The sequence below is a fragment of the Fundulus heteroclitus genome, chromosome 18 (assembly GCF_011125445.2).
Source record: "Fundulus heteroclitus isolate FHET01 chromosome 18, MU-UCD_Fhet_4.1, whole genome shotgun sequence".
In the NCBI taxonomy this organism is placed as follows: domain Eukaryota; kingdom Metazoa; phylum Chordata; class Actinopteri; order Cyprinodontiformes; family Fundulidae; genus Fundulus; species Fundulus heteroclitus.
In genome coordinates this window covers 21,174,446-21,196,963 of record NC_046378.1, presented here as the reverse complement: position 1 = coordinate 21,196,963, position 22,518 = coordinate 21,174,446, and the positions used below count along the sequence as shown (strand labels likewise).

The 22,518-nt window shown below is 38.8% G+C and overlaps 1 protein-coding gene across 4 annotated transcripts; it reads right to left on the bottom strand.

The window, feature by feature from the left end:
• Positions 1-958: 958 nt before the first annotated feature.
• Positions 959-22,012, bottom strand: fxyd6 (FXYD domain containing ion transport regulator 6). Of its 4 annotated transcripts, none has more exons than XM_036149817.1 (9): positions 21,742-22,012; positions 14,140-14,259; positions 11,998-12,051; positions 11,602-11,625; positions 6,238-6,273; positions 6,049-6,123; positions 5,870-5,906; positions 5,700-5,749; positions 959-3,310 (listed from the first exon to the last, which is right to left on the bottom strand). In XM_036149817.1, the coding sequence occupies exons 3-9, from the start codon at positions 12,044-12,046 to the stop codon at positions 3,273-3,275; spliced, it is 309 nt and encodes a 102-aa protein (XP_036005710.1). In that variant the 5' UTR covers positions 12,047-12,051; positions 14,140-14,259; positions 21,742-22,012; the 3' UTR covers positions 959-3,272. The 4 variants fall into 4 exon arrangements, with proteins under 4 accessions (XP_036005710.1, XP_036005708.1, XP_036005711.1 ...); XM_036149815.1 differs by having other exon boundaries at positions 11,998-12,054; positions 21,742-22,010; XM_036149818.1 differs by lacking the exon at positions 14,140-14,259.
• Between the last annotated feature and the right edge of the window lie 506 nt (positions 22,013-22,518).

The following is a 22,518-nucleotide window of genomic DNA, read 5'->3' as shown; positions in this document are numbered from 1 at the left end:
CACCAAGGGGAGGGGGGGTTACTCATTAATGCATTATAGCTCCAATATTCATTAACCTTGAACCTTGAGCAGTCAGCTAAAGGTTATAGATGGAGTACGGAGGACTGGCTGTGCCTTAGAGTGCAGAACTGATCCAAAGTGACTAAAACAAAGAAGTACAGCAGAGATGCACTGCAAAGTTGTCTTCTAAAGACAGGGAAATTGACTTTTGTTTTAAACTCAGGTTTGTGTCTTAAATGTCATCTAAATCCACCTTTTAACTTATATAATGAATAGAGCTCTCTGGTTTGGGGAAATTGCTGTTTCAAATCCATGAGCAAACTATTAAAATATTACATCTACGTCATTAATAACTATGTAGAGACTGGACCCGTTTAACAAGGCTATAATGTACAGTAACATTTGAGCACCATAAGAACAGATTTGAGATCTTTTTTTTTTTTTTGACAAGCATGATTAATTTAAGAAATATGCTTTAAAAAAGATGCAAAAACTCACCTGAGCAGCTGAAGCTTCTGTGTTACCTGTCTGAGTGTTTGCTTGCAGGTGTGGGACGTCCTGTCTGCATCCCATCTTCCAATCTCAGAGTTCCGCCCCCTCTCACACACACACACACACACACACACACACACACACACACACACACACACACACACACACACACACACACAGTTTTTCCACAGTTCCACCATATTTCAGTGCAGCCGCTCAGTTACATATTTACAGTCTCATAAACTTAGTGCAGATAAAGAAGGGAAGTGCCAACCTTTGGAATCATAGCAGAGAAAAGCAGGAGGTTTCAATGGACATTTCAACACGTTGCTTCAAAGTTTTAACAGCAACACAACCTTGACTGACATTGATGGAGAACCACCGTCATCTAGGTATTGACAGGTATTCAAGCTTAAACACTCTCCTAAAAAGAGATTTTATAGAACAAAAACCAACAAAAGAAAGCTGTGTTTGAACACACTTTTATTAATTTATGCCAAAAACACAACAGGTTGCTACACAACAAGGTTTTATGCAGAAAATTAACACGGCATTAGTTGTACAGCAGTCTGTTCCCACTCTTTTACATAGCTTACATTAAGCTACTTTTAATATAGACTGGCACATATATAAGATAGCTTTTAGGTAAACCCTCTCAAACAGAACACCCACTCTCTTATTGTCATTCAGAGAATGTATGGTAAAACCATGACAGAGCAAACCAAAATTACAGAGGGAAAAGAAAGCTTCCCCTGCTTCAAAGAGCTTGCAGCACTAGCGACCGTGAGTGTAGGGGAAGCTAATCACAGCCTGCTGGAGACTGGTTAATCCTGGCGGAGCCAGTGACGCAGCAGTGCAGTAGATATGTGGAGAAGAAAGGCAGTGACACAGCTGATGTGTGAGCTCTCTCCACTTTGGGTAGTAAAAAAAAAAAAAAAAAAAAAAAAAAACACACTACAGTGGAGGAGCCCGTGTAGATACCTGCAAATCACGTCAAGAGAGCTGTGGCAGTTGAGATTGTCTCGTATAAGGCTCGTCACTTCTACACGTAGAGATACACAAGCAAAGCACGTGTCATGTATTCACAACTATGCACACTAACAATAAACATACAGGGCCTGACTTTGGAAAAGGGGGACCAGGGCGGTAGCCTGGGGAAGCTAACACTGGATTATATGTGTTCCCTTAGTCAATATAACTGTAAGGCATTTGCTGGATTTTTATCATAACCGGTAGGCAACAACTTGAAAAAGGTGATTTAGTGAAAATAAACGTAACAATTAACCCCAAGCATAACATAAATAAAAACAGGAAGCGTCAAACGCACTGCTCCACACCTCTGATGTTTTTACGCTATCTCAGTGACTACGTCACATCAACGCATACAGGCCTGGCATAACTATAATGGCATTTTGGGTCATATTTTGTATGGATTAACACGTCTTTTGTATCGTTGGAGTTCTCTGCTTTGCTGCTGATATGATACGTATCTCGAAATACTACAAACAATCTATTAAATCAAAGGGACAGCAACAAAAAAACGTTCAGTACTTTTTCAGTCTCCTCTTAATTACGATTCAACACGATTCACTATGTCTTCATTTGGCTAAATCAGATACAATAATATTTAATATCATGCAATATAATAAATTAGGATGAGTAAGGATGTTATGATTTGCAATATAATAATTATTATAGAGATTAAACATTGGAAAATGATACTGACGTCTCTTTATAACTGCTCATAAATAGGACAATACAAAAGTAGCGACGTTCCCCAATCAAAACCAAGCTTAAAGGTTAAAATGATGACAGTTATAACAGCAAAACAGTATTCCTGCCTCTCTCGATCAGTCAGTGTGTGTGAATTATAAAATGAAACAAATGCAAAATATAAAAAAAGCAAACATTCACTTTGTATTCAAGCCACATACAAAAAATAAAATAACATAAGTTGCAGAAATAATTTCTCACGAATGTGATTTAAACTGACTTGGACTAATTGGCTTGTTAACTTAAGTTTTAACCTTCAGTTTAAAAACAATGTTTATTTTTGGGCACACTCCAGTTCTCTTCCCAAGCACAAACTCACCACTGGCAAAATAATGCCAGTGGCCAATAACAGACAACCAATCTTTCACTAATGGCCATGCCTGTGTTTCTGATTCAGTACAAACCAGTAATTTTAACATCCCACATTTTTAGGAAATTGACGAGGAGCTTTTTAGAGGTCTGAAAGAAACCTGAAGCTGGCCCTAGCCCTGTGGCCCGCATCCTCCTAAATCCAGCCCTGTAAACATGTGCACCCAAACAGGCCTAACCATTCAATCACAAACATAAACCTAAGATTTTTGACATAATATGTCATATGTAGAGTATGTGTATTTAAATACCATATTTAAGCAGGTAATTTTCTCAGGATGGCTAACAGAACAAGATACAGATCCACAAATCCTATAACCTAAAGTCAATCAACAGAAGAACGACAAAACAGCAAAACGCACAACACTGAAAAATGTCTCCAGGACTTATAAGACAAACTTGTGCCAAAGATGCCACAACAAACTGCAGTGAGAGACAGTCACAGAAAAGGCACAGCAGTCGACAAGAGCACTGAAGGACTACTCACAAAAAATGAACATTTGGCAAAAGATCTATTTACATGTTACATTTTTAAACATATACACCCTGTCCTGACCCTCCCTTGCAACTAATAAGAATAATCCACAAATCCTTTATTATTATCGTTGTTTTTTCTTTCGCTGGGTGTTCCTGTTACGTCAGTTCTCTGCTGGAGTCTCTTTGGCTGTCGCTGCATCTGAAATGGGTAAGAAAAATGGGTTTTAGTTTAAGCATAAGTAAAAGATTAACTTGCTCACACTTTATGATGCTACAGCTACCACACACAATATAATTTATGGTGTAAGAGATATAAAGTAGTCCATAACTTCAAGGAATGTGATAAATATGTTGCAGACAAAAATGGAAAAATGTTGCATCCATTTGTTTGCAGCCACTTTTTCTTTGAAATCCTCAAATAAATCCAGCGCAGCCTCGTGGGTCCTGCTGCTTTGTGGGAATACCTTATTTCAACGTAAGCCTTACTAAGGATTTAGAGACCGGATTGAATGAGTCTATATGTTGTAACAACCTGAAATACTTATTTGCCGAAAGATGGTTTGACCCAGACGGGAGTGCTGAGAGGAGATTTTGACCCAAAAAGTACAAAACTTGAAAAGGATAAGAAACAAGCAGTAATTGAAGAAAAGCATCCAATAGCTATTACATTAAACAATTAAGGCTATTTCTTGACTAGCTTCATTTCACTAAGCAGACCTTTACATGTTTTTCACAAAGCTAGAGAACCATCAAGGTCACCAAAACAGGCACAAGTATCGGTCATCTAAGAATCTACGGTGATAGAACAGTGCGTGAGATGGATGGATGGGAGCCACATCTGAAGAAATGTCGTGCTGCTCTGGTCTGTTGTGGTGCAGAAAGAGCTAAGTCAAAAAGCAAAGCTCTCCATTTATGGATCAGTCTGAATTCTGCCCCTCATCTCTGGTCATACGATGAATCATGACCAAAAGTATGATGGATATATATATATATATATATATATATATATATATATATATATATATATAAGTGTGGGATGAATTAACACTGTTCTATTCTATTCTTCATTGCTTCACTTGCTTCATTTCTTCAAATTTGTTGAAGAAGGAATTGATTTATGTGGCATCATAGCGGTTCATATTGTTTGCAAAGGGATATCACACTTCTTGGACTATAATTCAAACTTTAACGTATAAAACAAAAGTCCTGTAAATACTAAGGCTGTTGTGTCTGTGTGTCATGTTATCCGTGTACATCCTAAGCCGGTGTCTGCCTCAAAGGAAATTTCACCATGGTAGCACATGGTGACATTAAAAGATTTTTGATTCTATATCATGGTTTGGGCCTGTTGTTTGTGTTTTGGGGGGTAATGGACTTTGCTGCTCCATTTTATTCTCCGCACTCCTCTCAGTCGCCACTCACTCATCATAATCAGCTACACCTGCTGCTTGTAATCAGCTTCAAGGCAATTCACCTGTGACTCCGCCCAGATATACCTGTGTCTCTCGATCAGTCAGTGCCAGAATGTCTCTTTTCTTCTAACTGCCTTTATTTGCTTTCCCCAATGTTTGTGTCACTCAGCCTGCTGATCCTGTGGATGTGTTCTAGCCCTGCCCTCACTGGTTTGGTTCACTAGTGCTTGTGAATGCCGCCTGCTTCAGATTGTTCCTGGAGATTCTCTGTCTCGCTCTGCCCTCACTGGGGACTCATCGGCATCGTCTGGTCAAGTCTGTCTCTGCTGTCTCCGGTCATTCCTACCTGCCTGTATCTCCTGCCACTTTCTTCTGTTTTTGACATAAACATTTTAAAACGCAGCCACTGTGTCCGGCTAGAATGTCGGGTTCCCATGATTCCGCACATTACGTTATATTCTATGTCGAGGAGTCAGCTGAGGTGGTTCAGCCATTTCATTAGGGTGTCGTCTAGGCACTTTTGTTTGGAGGTTTTCAAGGCAAGTCCAACTTAGAGAAGACCCTGGGTAAGCATCAGATCTCCAAAGAGGGACTGCTTATATACATCCCTTTTGGTCTGTCTACACCATAGGATCAAAATGAATGAGCTGTAGAGTGCAGAGGGATTTGTGGGTCTCCTTCACAGACCTGTTGCCGCCACAACCAAATCTCTGGATGGATGGATGGATGGATGGATGGATGGATGGATGGATGGATGGATGGATGGATGGATGGATGGATGGATGGATGGATGGATGGATGGATGGATGGATGGATGGATGGATGGATGGATGGATGGATGGATGGATGTAAGAGAATAAAATTAATTTTGATAAAAAATGCAGAGCCTCCTCGTTGTTTCTTTAAATGTGTGAAGGACCTTTTGCCTGTTTTAGGTAAATTTATCCTTCAGAAATCATTATAGATGACTCTTGATACATTATAAGACTGGTTAGGATACTTGTTACTAACTTATTTTAATATAGTTTAACATATAACAGCTGATACAATATATTGAAACTTAAACAGGCAATTTATTCCTTTAGAAAAAGGTTGGAGGTCATTTAAAACACACATAATTTGTTAAGTGTGCTTTGGTCACTCAAATTAATTTATGTATTTAGCTATTCATCTTACCCTTGGAGACAACAACGTTTTCCTCTTGAGCTTCCTCGACTCCGGGGGCTCTGTGGAGAGAATCCGCAGGTTGTCAGCGTAACCAAACCATGTTATGTAACCAAAACATTAAAGGCCTGTCACAACCATGTCTTCTCCATTTCTTTGGCTGAAAAGCATATCAGGCCTACCTGGGCTTCTGTTTTCCACCACAGCGGCATCGCCGACCTACAAACAGAAGAAAATTATTACCCGAACAGCAAGCAAGTCATATAACATTTAACTGACACATCCTTAACATTATTAGGGTTAAAAATAGCTTTTTTATGTAAAGAAGTGCTAGTAGGATTATTAGCAGAAATATGCTTACTGAGGATTAGAAGGATGCCCAGCATAAACAGCACCACAGCAAATGCCAGTCCCCCAATTCTCAAACTCTCATAGTCTGAAGAGAAGGAATGCAGTTGTTTACACACCATACAAGGACATTTATTACCTATTAATGTCTGAAACTTACTCTGGCCATCCACCATTTGTAAGATCTCTGCTTTAAACTTACCATAAATAAATGGATTTTCATCTACTGGACTCTCCTCTGTGAAAGAATAAAACACAGAAAAAGCTTGAAAAATGGAAATGTGCAGTCTCCCTTTGGGTTTATATGCTGCGCAATTACATCGTAAAGATGACATAGCATGCTTTTAAATGCCTTCCTTTTCACATTGAAATCATTCAGTTGTAGTTTATATAAAGTGGAACTGCAATGCTCTGGTCTGAATTCCTCCTTATTGTTGCCCCACAGCCTCTCTTTTGCCCTTGTGCTGAAGTGTGTCTGAAAACAACAATTAATTTTGACACTGTGTCTTTAAATGCAAAGGAGGCACTTCACACCCCCCCTGTCCAGGTCACGGAGCATTACTGAGTGTCCGCCCTGTTCGGCCATCTTTTGTAGTATGCCTGGTGACTGTGTAATGAATTGTGTAGCTCAATATGCTCAACACCAAAACATTTTCACTTATTCACTAGTAGCCTCTGCATTCTTGAGATTGGACTACAAAATGGCAAACAAATGAAAATTGGTAGGCCAGAAGCCCATGACCTTGTTTAGCAGTTCTGCAGCATATACTGTGACGCTGTTGTTCAAAAAAGTCATAAAAAAAGAGAGAAAACTGAACGGCTTGAAAAATATGAACCACACAGAATATAAATATATCTATGCAGCTCCTGGACAGACTACATTAACATTTGCTGCCCTCCTACAGACTCCAAGTAAACAACAAAATGTATTCAAGGGCTAGAAAATCGCAGTCATCATCATCCTCATAATAATAATTATCATCATCTGTTTAAAGGGGACATTATATGTCCTCTTTAAATAGATGTAAATGTATTTTCATGATACTTCAAACAACTGCCATTTAAAAAAAAAAAATTCTTCAACCAAATTAGTATATAGTATATTGTGAAATGAAAAAAAAAAAAAAACGTTGGATATTTTGAAGAGCAAAGCAACTCATTCATAATATAGTGAAATCAGAAAATAACAGAATGTTGGGTGAAAGGCCACTAGTACACCAGTCCTAGTAATACACGCCATCATGGTATATGTTCCTCACACCCTCCACAAACCCCTTTCACCACCGTAAATGATAGTGTCTTATTACCTAAGGAGGTCCAGGCTTATCCAGCTTCCTCAGAAAACCACCCTGAACTCCTGCCAAAGATCTTTAGAGTTATCCCCATTTATTCTCTACTCTACCTCTAAGTCTTAGGCTTAGTATGCACCAGGAAACGTGTTTGTTGCTTTTGAAATTAAGTCTCCAGTCAGTCTCTTAGAGCAGTCTTTCACAAATTATGTGACACAATCCAAATGTTGGTTGCAGACCCACTTTTAAGTGGGATGTTGGCCTTTGTGTGGGCAAAAAAATGGCAAGGAAAAAAAAGTCTATTCGTATTACTTAGAGTTGGGGTCCTGTAATGCAAGTTCACACCAGTTGTTTTACCCCCTAGAAGAAATAGCAGTTTATTTTAATTGTGCAATAGCTTTGGGAATAGCTTTGGGAAACTCAGCTGCTAAACGCAATAAAACAACGGGATGATGATGATTGGATTCCCCATGTCTTTGGAATCACCACATTGCTAGACAACAAAGACAGTCAGCTGGTGGGGCTATCATGTGAACCCAAATTATTGGAGCCATCCTCCCAGATTTGGTGCAGCATTGTGAAAAATGAGAATTATTTTCTTGTCATTTGAGCTCCTACCATTCAGCACTACCTATCTCTGTAAATGTGGCTTCTCAACTATGGTTCAGCCAAAAAAGCAAATTACAGCATCAGACTGGAAACTGAGGCAGACCTCAGTTTTTCTCTATTCAGTATAACTCAAAACTTTGAGGCCACTTTGCAGTGGCAAAAACATGCTAAGTTTTCCCATTTAAACTTGAATGTTTAATTGCTTATCATTTTTTTCAGGATTTTGACAAAAGTTGCTACTCAATTGCTACAAAATCACAGTATTTGCCAGAACTTCAGGTAGAGGATTCTCACCTAAAGCAACACAATCTGAGCAAAAAAGTGAAATTCCTCCCACTTCAGTTTTCGTCAGCTGGTTTTCCCGGCAAATGTTTTGTTGTTGTCTGTGGACATTCTCCCAGTCAAGAAGAACATTTTATTTTTGATGACAATGTCCCTGCCACATTGCCAAAGAAAATTGTGGTTTGTGTGAATCACTTCACAAAGAGTATTTTGAAAACCACTGACAGTGCAGGATTTACCGAAAGACTTCTACAGAAGGAAAGTTCTGTCCCTACTGTTCATGGGAAATTTGCAGATGACGGACCTGTTAGTATTTAATTGTCTTGTGTGTTTTGCTGTGTTGTCTGGCATGAACATAACTTTTCATTTACCACAAGCTAACACTACTGCTGTTATAGAGGAGGAGGACTGAGGTTTCAACTTTCAAAAACCTACAACAGCAATGGATTTGATTCCTCCCAATTTCTCACCTCAATCCTCACCTCCATGCAGGTGATCACAACATCTCCCCTGTAAGCCAGGCCAACGATGACCCTAACGGCGCTCCATTGCTAAGGGGCGGATCTGTTTCGGTTTAATTTGCATGTTATCTAAGCCATGACAATTCCTTTTTGGGCAATAATAATATAAAGCTTGGAACTCCACACTACTCCAGACATCTTGAACTGAGAAAGCTTTCTGCATGGGAAGCAAAACGTCTTCAAACTTCGGAAAAAATCCAGTTGTTTTGATTTTTTACTTTGGAATGATCATGACCTGGATGACTGAGAATCTTCACCTGCACTAATGCTACTGATAGCCTAGGTTGACCAGATAACCCTGATTTCTGGGGAAAGTCCCTATTTTGGACACCCTGTCCATGGCAAGAACTGTGCATGGACATTTTCCCAATTTTAGCGTTTGATGAATGATGACATGCTGTTGTAGAGTGTTATAACGGTAACTGAGTAGTCAGTGCGAGTAAGCATGTTGCGCATAACAACAGCTGGTATGGTAGCTGGTCTTGCTGTTGAAGGAGGGCCTGGTTGTGGCTGCCTTTAATAAACAAGAAATGAAACAGCAGAGCACGAGCTTGTCACCACCGACGGGGAACAGTCATGTGATATTATGATATGTGTGAATAAATTATTTTTGTTTTGACTGGGCTTGTCCTTGCTGGTTTAGCAGGAGGCTTCTCTGCTTCTGGATCTGACTCAGGGTCAAAGATGTAGGGCTGTAGCGTTGTGCATCTGCTGGCAGCCATCTTCACGTGTATGGGCATGTGCGAGTGTAAACATTGAGTATGTAACCTGCTACAGCTTATTTGCATTACATAGAAACAGCTCTTTCTGAAAGGAGCTCAAAATAGGAAAAACTGGAGAGGTAAAATTTTATTATCAGAGAGAAATGCAATGAACATGTTTTGTGTAGCCCATAGACCTATTCTAGATGTTTAAATGTTACCTGTTAGCATACTACTACTTAGGTTTATCTGTTCCCTTCAATTTGAAAAAAAAATAAAAATAATAATAATATTATATATATATATATATATATATATATATATATATATATATATATATATATATATATATATATATATATATATATATTGTCCCATCTAAAAAATATATACAGTATGCAGTAAATGTGGATAAGGTGGCAAATGTAGCAGTAAAAACTGTGTCGATCCAATTCAGAACTGGAAGCTTGTAACATTGTTTTTACATAAGAGCGTAAAATGTTCATTCTTAACCAATGAACCTTTTTATATTTTTGTCACATTACAACCAGAAACTTGAAACACAAATCATAGCATAATGGTTAAGTGGATGGAAAAGGACGCATGATTTTATTTATTTCAAATAAAAATCTAAAATGTTGTGGAGTGCATTTGTGTTCAGTCTCCATGAGTCAACAGTTTTTTAGAACGACCCTACACTGCAATTACATGTTTAGCTTTCTACATCAAAAGACTGAATCTTTTGCCAGTTAGAATTTGCTAAATTGCTTAAACTCAGTCAGACTGGATGGAAAGTGCATGTGAACATCGGTTTAAAAGATTCACAATTTGCTTTAGGTCAAAGCTTTCCCTGGGCCATTTTAACATATTTATGTGCTTTTGATGGCAACCCTGCTGTACTCTAACACCCCAGTTTATTTCTCTCTCCAAGGCAAGAGTTATTGAACATTTCATTAATGGTTATTTCTATAGATTCTTCCACCAAGCTGTGGATGTCTGTAGCCTGTCAAGAGCTACTATGACCCATCTGCCAGTTTGGAGGCTTTCCAGATGTGACACTTTTTTTCCCCCCAATTTTTTGGTAATAGATTGAACAGTGCTCAGTGAGACGTTCATAGCTTGGGATGTTTTTGTATAACCTTACCCTATTTTAAACTTTTGCACACCTTTATCTCTGACCTATAAGGTGTGTTCCCTGGTTTTTATGGTGATGTTTATTCACTAATGTTCTCTAATAAACCACTATGGCCTTCATAGAACAGCTGTATTTTACACACAGCTGGACAGCATGACCTATGAAGTGAATCAATTGCATTGCATTTTAGTTAGGGGTATCAGTGTAAATGGGCAAAATACAAATGATAGTCACATCATTATCATTATCTTTTTATTTTTTAAATAATTTTATGATTACTTTGAAAAATATGTATCATTAACTTCCTCTTTAAAATTCTGAAATTTCTTTCTTTACTTCTCTGTCTTTTTTTCCATTTTAAACAATTACAATAAACAAGCTTAGTACACATAAAGCATTAATAAAAAGTACCTAACAGAAAATAACCAAATGATCTGTAATAAACCCCAAAAAAGTGTCTGAAAGACGACAGGGAGAAGCAGTAGCTTAGCCAGTCTTGCCCCTGTGTTTGCTTATATTTACCTGACCAAATTATTAACATAACTATATATACTAGGGTTGTTTTGTTTTTTTGCCCTACATCCTAAAATCCTAATAACTTACATTTACACGTGTGGCTGTAATGTTAGAAAGCAAAACAGGGGAATAAATATAAATTTTGGCAGTATAGAGCACATTCTTCAAACTGGTGTGTGAGCTTGAAAATGTTCTAATGAAGTTATTCCTAAGTAGTATTTTTCAACTTCTGCTGAACTTAAACTTAACTTTTATTTTATTTAAAATCCAGTTATAACTAGTTTAAAAAATCTGCACAAGTCCAAAAAAAAAGCTTAGACAGCATCAGAAAGTCACAAGAACTAGTGATGAAAAACAGTTCAAACATTTAAGAAAAACTCTGGAAATAATATGTAATTAATTTGGCATTTACTTTTACTACTGTTTACTCTTGTGCACAGGTCCCTACGGGGCTGATCTAAAAACCAAATGTTGATGTTTAACCCTATTAGTGGGTGAATGTAGGGCACCTACCTTTTTCACTGATGTCTGCTTTAGCTGAAAAGCACAGATAAAAGGAGGAGATTAGAGCAAGAATGAAGTCAACGTCACCAAAAAGGAACGTTAGTTACTGTCTATTTATTTACCTACAACAGTGTCTTAAAATCAGACAGGTTATATCTCTATGCAGAAAATTACTGTTTCATATTTAGTTATATTTTAGGGAGACCTCACACACTGAGCGACTGAGTCAGTCTGTACGATAGACACATAAAGCCTTTAAGTGGTAATGGATATTTTGCCAAACATCACGCCCAAACTGGCTTTCCTTTTCCCAAAGCGTCTCTGTCTTCTCCGACAGCGCTTTCTTAAGGACGGTGTGTGAATGTGCGGGTGCGTTTGTTTTTCGGTGAGCAGGGGAGCACTTACCAGCTACACACAACAGGAGTGAAGAGAGGAAGAGCAAAACTGTTTCCATGGTAACTGCTGAAACAGAGTAAGAAATAGACAAGGGACGAAACAGTAAGAAACTCCAGTGAGAGAGGTAAAACACCACTACAACACATGTAAAACTAGACCTATCTCTTGAAAAAACTTGTTTTTTTTTATGTGCACTACACTGACGTCTACCGCATACACCAAAGTTTGTGTGCTACTGGGACTAAATCCAACATCACTGGCTCTCTCCTACCCTCTGGAGGTTGACTGATGTTCAAAATCCTGCAGTTTTTACCTTGAGTAATTATCTATGTTTGGAGCCACGCAGACAGGAAGCTATCCTCCCAGTGGACGTCACATAACCTTGACCTATTTTCATGTAGGCTTCTCAGAGTACTCATTTCCCGCCGAATGTGCTCAGAATCAACCATCCTCATTCATGTCTAACCTGTCTAACAAATCGGTCCAATTGAACCAGCCCCTGCATCTGCTGTAACTACACTGTCCTAACGTCTATCTAAAGGCACGCCTAACAGGACTTCGCAGTTTATTGTTCAGGATCCTGAAGGTTTAATATAAAGCTCCTGCTAACCTTGTTATAAAAGGGGAAACAGGCTGCAACCCTCAGCATTTGACTGACTGCAGGTTCATTTAGATCCATTTAGCCGCTTGCCCTTACCGAGTCCCATTATCGCATTAGCTGACACATCAAACATCGCATTGCTGTTCATGTACACAGATGTGTCAGCCTTTTATATACTGTATTGGGTATAGTTTACAAGCCAGCAGAACATCTCTAAAATAATGTGTCAAACAAGGAAGAGAGAACTAAGATATTCTATATGACTAAAGGCATCCACAACAGGAATGTAAATCAACTTCATGTAACACGTTTTAGGGAAGAAAAAAAGCAATAGCTATTGTATGCTTTACTTTAGTTACCTTTATTTAAAGTGACAATGATGTATGCTGTTTTATCCCAGGTTTTATGTTATAAATTGAATGAAGTGCACAGAAGAAAATAATTTATTCTAATAAAATGTAGGGAACCTTCTTTGTATCTGCACCACATATGTTTATACCACAGTATTCATAAGATAAGAGTTACAAATAGTCTGTGATTTTTTTAATCAAAGTTGGACTCCACTAATAAGACACAGTCTTTCGCTGTCTAAAGCAGATCAGAACGATCTGATGTGGTATTGTGATATCGGTATTGCTTCTGAAGGCATGTGTGTCATGTTTAAATACTGTATCTTTAGAGTGACATTTTGTTTCCAAAGTGTATTTGATAACCGACAGCCGTACCGAAACTGTACGTAGTTTACGTTCAATTCAAACATGTAATTTGTAACATTCCTTTGGTTTTATTTGTATGTCATTAGTGGGGGAATTCTAGCGATATTTCAGATGCCTTTATTAAATTTTAGTCAGTCCTTTTTTAAAGATATTAAATGTTCTGTTTTCCTCCAGTGCTATTACATTATTTCCCTCAGTCAGTTTGTCTGGTTCGCCTTTATCATCGTCCTTTCCTGTTGCAATAGATACACTCTCTATATATACATTTGTATCCTAATTGTCCGTATTTTGACAAAACTACACAGATATCGGATGGATCTTTGCTTTTTGTTTTCTGAATCCTTATCCTTGTTTTCCCCAGTTTTCACACTCATTGGACACTTTGGCCAATGAGAGAAGAAGTTAGGACAGGTCAAGCAGGACAATTCTGTATGAATAGTCCACTTTTTTTTAAGATGCAGATTACTTTTTGGGACAGATTTTTAAAGGGTTCTGTGTAGAAGTCATTGTGTAAATTGACCACTTTGATTCTTTGTAAATTCAGATGTTCTGTCATGATTTCGGCACTGTAGTCTGGACTTAAATCTCTATCATACACCTGCCTAGCTCCGCCTATTTCTCATTACCACAGATCTGTTCCACCTGCTTCCACTGGTATATAACCAGCTCTAAGACCAGACAACAGTGCCAGTTTATTTCATCAACTTTGATCGACTTATTTCAGCATTCTGTTTCCTGACTACCTGATCGTGACCTGTTCTGTCCTCCGACCTCTGAGTTAGCCTAACCCCACCTGATCCGTGTACCCGACTTGTCTTTAGACACCCGACCGACCTGAGTATCTGCCTGTTCCTTGCCCGACCGTGTACCGAACCCTGAACTGTGACCTGATTGCGACCTGGATTATCCTTTGGCACTTCACCGGCTCTCTGACCTCCTGGTTCCGACCCTCGACTACGTCCCCGACCTCGGCGTTGGATTAACCCTTTGGATTATCCTGTTTGCTTTGTGTTTCACGGTTCCGACCTTCTGCCTGTCCACCAATCTTCGACTCTGCTACACGGACTCCCGAGACTTCACATCGTGCCGCGTCTGGCGGGCCGCTCGCCAGCTGGAATCTCCTCCCGTCCCCGGACCAACACTGGACATAAGGACCGGAGGTTCCAGCTGCTAGCGCAGACGTCGGTCGCTTCCGGTTTTCCTTTAATAAACTGTTTGTCGCCTCGAAAACTAGGTTCTTCTGTTCCATTCATAACATGTTCATCGTGTCCCATCTGCTGACAGTCATATGATAGGGCTTCTAGAATTACTGGAATCCAGGGTCATAAAGGGGCATTTCAGACGCAGTTTGCATGATTTTGTTTTCATGCAATGACAAATTTATTTTCAAAGAGTAAATTCTTAGAGTGACAGAAAGACAGACAGACAGACAGACAGACAGACAGACAGACAGACAGACAGACAGACAGACAGACAGATAGATAGATAGATAGATAGATAGATAGATAGATAGATAGATAGATAATTTAATCTAAGAGACCTGTCTGATCCCTTTCTAAGCATCAAGTGATGCTAGTTTACAGAAAATCACTCAATATATACAGTAATATTTACAGTTTCACCAAACATTATTCAGTGTGCTCTATAAATCAGGTTGTGATAAATAAATTGCACAAGAATTGTTTAAAAAGATAAATAAAACTAATATTACTTTTTTTATTTAGCACAAAATCCTACTTCCAATGACTACTGTCTTCTCAAACTTATGAAGCCCCTGAAGAAAATTGCCCATTAGATCCCACATTTTCTGATCAGTTTGGTCTCAGACACGCCTGACGCCACCAACCTAGAGCTTCATTATATGCATCATGAATGCTTGAGATAAAAGGAAATACAGCAAGATGGCAAAGACCTTGGATGTCTGTGGACTGTATACCTGGAAGCATTGATCGTTAAAGATTTAAAGTTTAAAGATGAAGGAACGCTGGCTATGCCACCTGGTGGCAGAATAAAATTATTTATTATTAATTTATTCTTGGGAAGAACGTGGTCAAAGATCCTTGACTCACTCCAAAAGAACCGCCCCAAGAAATGTTGGCAGCGGGCACTGAGGTTTTAGTTTCCACAGAAAGTCAAATGATAAATGCTTATCGCTACATATAAAGCAAATATGTTTTAAGTGAAGTGATAAATCGACACTGAAACCTTTCTGGTCAGGGATCAGAATAACTCTGGAGGAGTTCCATCATAGTCACCTGAATTAACTCTATTGAAAATCTCTAGGAGTTGAAAATGTCGATTGCAGCATGCAAATGCAAGAATATTAGTGAACTGGAGGCCATTTCCTCAGTGTAGAGTGGTCTAAGATAAATAAGGAATAAGGTCTGGCTATGTATCACATTTGCAAGGTTATAGAAGCTCAAGGGGGCTCTACCAACCACTAAAAATTGTTATTCAGGAGAGGTTGAATGATTTTTATACTCATTTTGAGACTTCATTAAAAGTTACATTTTTTGGTTTAATTTGGAGAAAGCACATGTAATATTAGCCTTCTTATGCTATTTAAATTGTTCTTGTTTTATTTGCTTGTTGTAAACAGTTTCTAGTTCATATATTTGACCAATAAACCCAATTTTGCAGTGGAGACTGAAAAATGTTGGTGCTGCTGTTTATGTCAGGATCTGGGCTTTGTTTCGGCGGTGTTAGTTTTTGATCAGTTAGTTCACTCCCCTGCCTCAGGTTTTATTTCTTTTATTTGTTTTAGGTTCTGTCTTAGTTTTGGTTTATGTCATAGTTTGGGTTTTGATTTTGTTTTATGTTATCAGTTCACTTGGCCTGCTCCGATCACTTCTGTATTAATTCAGTTCACCTGCCAGCATTCTTTCACCTCTTAGTCACCACCCTGTCACTCCCCTTCTCCAGTCACCATCGTATCAGCTTCAGTTTACTTCTAGTCACTTCCCTGTTCCTGATTAGCTCCACAGATGCCAGTAACTAGTTTCACTCCATTCACCTGTTCCCTCCCCTACTTATACCTGCCTCTGCCCCTGCAATCTGCCACATCATTGTTTTTACTGTGCCAGGTGGTGAGTCTAGTCCAGCTTTCGATGTTATCTGTTTGCCCATTGATCTGACCCTATTTGCCTCTGGATATCTGAGTCAGCCTGTCCCCTGTTTTTGTATATAGTTTTGTCTGTGACTGCTTTTTGTTATTTTTGGTTATTGGATGCAGTCTCCCCATTCTTGGCTTGATGCCCGTTTTGGTTTTTGCATTTTGTTAATAAATTTATCTTTTTACCTAACCTCTGCTTGTCTGGTTGAATACTGGGTCCCTCTGTCTCTGGTTCGTGACAGTTTTTATACAACAATGTGTAGAAAGATTGTTCTGATATTGTCCTTCATAGGATCTGTGAAAATGTTTGTTATATCTCCTAGTCGAGGGCACTTGATTTATTTTATTTGTTTGTCAAAAAGCTGTGCTGCTAAAAATGTAAGTTAAATTCCCTTGGGGGGAGCTTTCAACAGGAAAGTGGATGGCATGAATATTGAGGGAAAGGATGGAGCCAAACGAGGAGGATGAAAATGGCTGTGACGCTCTCATGTCTGTCTTCCCATTTAAAGCGGTTATTTATTTAACAGACATCACTGGATCTATTTAGGGTAAGTGGCCACTTGTGCAAGTTCAAAATATTCGACAGAAACAGGAAAGACTGTCAGAGAACAAGATCAAGGAGTCAGTCAGACTCAGTCTAGGAGATGCTCATTTATACTGACTAGATAAATCCTAACGCTGATGCACCCTTCTGTGTTTCTGCAGACTGCATCCAACCAATCAATTGTGGCTACATTTCAATCATCATGATAACTTTTTAGATTCCTTCTTTAGCATGTGTTGTCTAATATAAAGATTGGATCCCTCACATACAGATCTCTGTCCTGATGTGAGAATCCTCCTCTTGCTGCAAAAATGAAAACTGTGCCTCCTACCTTGATATTACCCTAATCCAAAGTGTTTGTTTCTTTGATATCTAAAGCATGGTCGTGGCTCAATCAAATTCAGTTATTGGGCCAAAATTTAACTAAAATGTACAATAATGAATGCTATGTTTCTCCAGAATAATGGAGAATGGAGAAAACGCATCTTTCTTTAACATTATTTTTAATCTTGAGATATTCAATTATTTCATCTTTGCAGTTATTTGTTTGAACTTAGATTTTTCCTTTATTATTTTAAATTTTTTTGTTTGCATTTATTTTGCTTCTGAGTTCCTGATCTTATAACCATTGTTGTCGGTTCTTTTTTAAATGCTCAGAAAGAATAAACCTTACTGACTTTGTGTGAGGATGAATGCTGTAATAAGCCTGTGTGTCAGAACCATGATTGTCTGATAAAAATGTGTTGGGTTGGACACCTAGCACTGCCAATAGGTTGAGATGACGCTCACTGCTTGTTTAATCAGAATCCATACCCAGCACTGCTCCCAACATGCCACATAAACAAACATAAACATATTAGAGCAGCATCATGCTTATGTATTTATTCGACAAGGCGGTAAACATTTTGTTCTTGTTAACTTTCTTGTGTTCTTATACTTACACACAACATACAGTAGTGTGAAAATGAATCTTATTCCTCACAGATTTATTAATTTTTTGCATTTTTCTGTCACAGTTATTTATTTCAGATCATCAAACACATTTTATGTTATGCGAAACCCACCAAACTCAATATAAAACTTCATTTTTCTAATGTTGATTATAAATTTTCAATGGAAAAAAGTGAACTCATCCTGGCACTATGTGAAAAAAGTAATTGCTCTCCTCATTAAATCACAAATTACCTGTGATTAACCCCATTTTTGGAATGCTGAGTCTAAGTTTACTAACCGCACCCTGGCCTGATTGTTGCCTGCGTAGCACCATTCAGAAATTGTTTACGTAAAAAACCTGTCTGACAATATGAAGCAGGCTACAAGAACAACAACACCTAAAGTCTAATCAAAAAAAAAACATGAACAATGAGAGCCATTATCCACAAAAGATGAAAATGCGGAACGGTGGTAAACCTTACGAGAAGTGCCCAGCCAATCCATATTTACTACAAGACCGCATCAATGACTCATAACATCTAAAGGCCTGCAGGTCTCAATTATGTCAAATCAAGATTATGTCCATGACTCAACAACAAGAAAGAGAATGGGCAAAATGTAGCCTGGCCAGCCAGACAAACTTTTGCCTCTCGTTGATACGGCTGAAGTTAGTTAGTCAGTTCGCTGTATAGCAAAGCAAGCTGAGTCTGGGTGGCCAGGCTAGGCAAAATGGCATCCATGGGAGAGGTACAATGCTAAGACAACTGCCCAAAAAGAACACAGAACCCCATTGCACACTTGCTAAAAAAAAAGAGGACATTTTGTAAACTTTTCTGTGGACTGATGAAACAAAAGTGGGATTTTTAGGAAGGTTTGCCTCCTAATACAACCAGGATAACATGAGACTGTAATATTTTGAGTTCTGTCTAGTCTGGATTCTTGTTTAGGTTTGTGTTTACTGTTTTAGTTATGTCTTCAGATGCTTCTTAGTTTAGGTTTGAATTTTTGATCTGTTCCTGTTTTGAGCCTCAGCACTGATGTCTGGTCTAATTACTTACTCGGCACACCTGCCTAACTCCACCCCTGCTGCAATCACCTCTCACCGGTTTCACCTGATTCCACCTCCATATAAACTGCTGAGACCAGACATCAGTGCCAGGTTGTCCTGTTGAGTATGGGTGAGTCTCCTCCTGCAAATTCTGTATGTTGGTTTGCTTTTTGGATTTTTGACCCCTGCTTCTCCAGAAACCTGAGCCACTCCGTCCTGTCTGTTCCTGCCTTGTCTGCCCTGCTCATCTGTTTGTTTTTTGTGCCATCTTTTTGTTCAACAGTCTGTTTGGATTTTGCCCCTGTTTTTTGAGTTGGTGATTAAAGAGCTTTTTTTTAAAAAGAAACCTCTGCTGGTCTGGCTGAATTCTGGGTCCTTTTCCTCTGATCTTTACAGAGACTGCAATTTAGAATGAAGATGATTAGTTAAACATGATGGTGGCTGTGTGATAGTCTTGTGCTATGTTTGTTCAGGACTTGGGTGACTTGCCTGATTGATGGAACCATGAATTCAGCTCTACACCAGAAAAATCCTGAAGGAAAATATTTAGCCGTGATTTTGTGACCTTAAACCGAAGTGCACTTGGGTTACGCAGCATCACAATGACTCAAAGTACACCAGCAATTCCACCTCTGAATGGGTTTTGAAGGTTTTGGAACGGCCTAGTCAAAGTCCAGTCATGAATCTGATCCAGGTGCTAAAACTATGTACCAATGTAACAATTCTGCAAATAAAGTCAGCAAAAATGCCTCTACAGCAATGTAAAGCTATTCACCCACGGGTATTACAAATGTTTGAGAGTAGTATCTTTCAAGGAGGATGAAGCCAATTATTAGGTTTGGAGGGCAATTACTTTCTTCACACAGGGCCAAAAAACTTCTTTTTTTCTTAATACAATATGATGTGAAAACTGCTGGATTCAGACTTTTGTCTGTCTTTTCACATAAACAATTTGTTCAATGAATTTAGCTACAAATGATCATGATCTGAAAACATTAAGTTTTAAGGTGCTGGTCTGGCAGACACCAACCAGTTTGTATCAGACAAACAAAACTGGCAGAATTTACTTGTGAATTTAAAGCTAGATTTTTACACCATTGAATATATTTATTTTCCTTATTACCCCTTTTTGTAATTAGTGTTTATCTAAGATATATGTATCTTGATTTATTCTATCCCCCCAAATGAGGGACAAATAAAGACATTTTCCACTCTATTCTATTTGATTTTATTCTACTTTATTTCCAGAGTCACAGTTTTACCTCAGAGAAAAGAAGAAAGGAGCAAGAAAAAGAGGGAGAAACATTAGCACAACAGATGGAGAGTGTTTTTTTTTTTTTTTTTTTACAACACAGGGACACAGGAGAGAGCAGGTGGAGAGACAGTCAAGGTAGGAGACAAGAAGGACACCCGAGGGGGAAAAAAACAGTCTGTTTAGGGGGTTCAGTGAAGGGCATACAGGGCAGACGCTGTCTGAGGAGAGGACTGTGGAGAGGCAGTCTGTTGCACTGAAGTCACAATGCACAAAGCATAAAAATGCAAGAAGGAGGAAATAAAGTCAGGGTTCAAATATGACCAATAAATATGAACAATGAGGTTGGGTAAATGTTACACTTTCAGACATATTTAAGGTTTGCTGCACAGAAATACATTTCTACAGTTTTGTATTTTTCAGAAGAAACAAAAAGGTCACATACAGTGGACAAAGTATCACAGCTGTTTTTGATATGATGTCATATCACGGATTATCCTGGTTGACCACTTGGACATTTAATTAAAATCAAGCCATCATTTAAGAATGCTTTCTTTCATTCTTTCCTCCCACCCCTCCCTCCTTCCTTCTTTCCTTCCTCTTCCTTCGTTCCTTCCTTTCTGTCTTTCTGAATGTAGGGCAAGTAAACGGGTCACACTGGTCTCCATAAACCATGTGTGCAAATATCCTGCCCCCTTATATCCGCCATCATCATCATAAAAAAATGTTAAATCGCCATGACAACAATGTGCGTCGTTCCACAGTATCCAATAAGAAATATCGCCTGCACGAGAAAGGGGTCCGCGACGATGGCCTCATTTCAAAACACATGTAGGGACAATTAAGCAGCCAGCGTACGTTTATAAACAGGAATAAGGGGTGTGGTTCACAGCTTTAAAGCCAAAAGTGCAGGGTTGGAATTTGTCAAATCCTAAATGCCTTCAGAAACGCACATGTCTACGGTGACTGAGAATTCATGTTGACAATATAAAGTCATCGCTAACCTTTAAATCTATCATGTATTAACCCAGCCAAAAGCAACCTTTAGTAACGACAATATTATTACACTGAGGTGAAAATATCCCCACCTTCCCTTCCAATGGGAGTCGACTGCGCATCAATGCAACCTGTGGATCATCTCCTGTATCAGAAAACAAAGACATCTCCCGTCTCTAAGCTGGTGTTTCCTTTTCTGCAAAGCCATGTGATAACAGTTATTATATACCACTACCTGATATTTAACATTAAAGACGCACGCATCTGTATCGCAATCATAGAAAATCAATTTAATCACGCCGCCACCCGTGTTTTCGTGCGGTTCTTTTTTTCTCTTTCTCTCTCTCTCGCAACGAGCGCCAGCGGCAGACACACCCTCTGGGTTTAACTGGAACTGTGATTAATTGCGTCTCTGCAAGTTATTTAGACAGCGATGCGCGCTCTGGATAATCAAGGACAACTAGTCAAACGCAAGTGACCTAATCATTTCCCCCCACAAACATATACCACACTGGCAATCCAGAGAATTCAATTTACACCTATCAACTTACCTGTTGTTTCTCCGGAGGACCTTCGGCTAAAAAAAATGTGTATACGTGTCCACCCGCGGTAAAAATCGGTCTGCCTGTTGCACTAAGATTTGGGTTCGACAAGTCTGCTCATATGTTGCACAATGATCGTGTAGACACGACTTCTCCTGGAAGGACAGACGTGATGGATAACAACAACGTGGCTCCTGCAGCAACAGCTTTCCCAGTGCGTTGGATCCTTTCTGTCGCAACCTTTTCTCTGCCTCTCTCTGTATTTGCTCGCTCTCCATAGACGGGCAACATGTTTGTCAACTGTATCAATAGGATTATTTATTTATTTATTTACATATCTTCACAGTAGACTGGTGCATCACAATAGGTTTGAATGTCTATGAGGAGGTAATTTATTGTATTAATTAAATCCTAATGTTATATGTGTTATGTACTGTACATATTCAAAACTTGACATATGTTACTGTAATTTTAAAGAGGATGGCTTAGAGTCAATGAAAACCAAAATGTGTTTTCCAAGTAATAATTTAACATAAAAACAATGTAGTGTAATGTATGTGTTTTTAAGTGTATGTCTGACTGTCAAAAAGTATTCATGTAAGTAACAGTAAGTGGTATCCAACACATGGCTGGGGATCCTTTTGCATGAATTATTGCATCAATGCAGTGTTGTGTGGAGGCGATTGTTCTGTGGCTCTGCTGAGGTGTTGAGGAAACCAAGGTGGTCTTGAACTAATTTGCATTGTTGGGTCTTCCTTTTGATCGTCAAGCCCAGTGAATTGATGG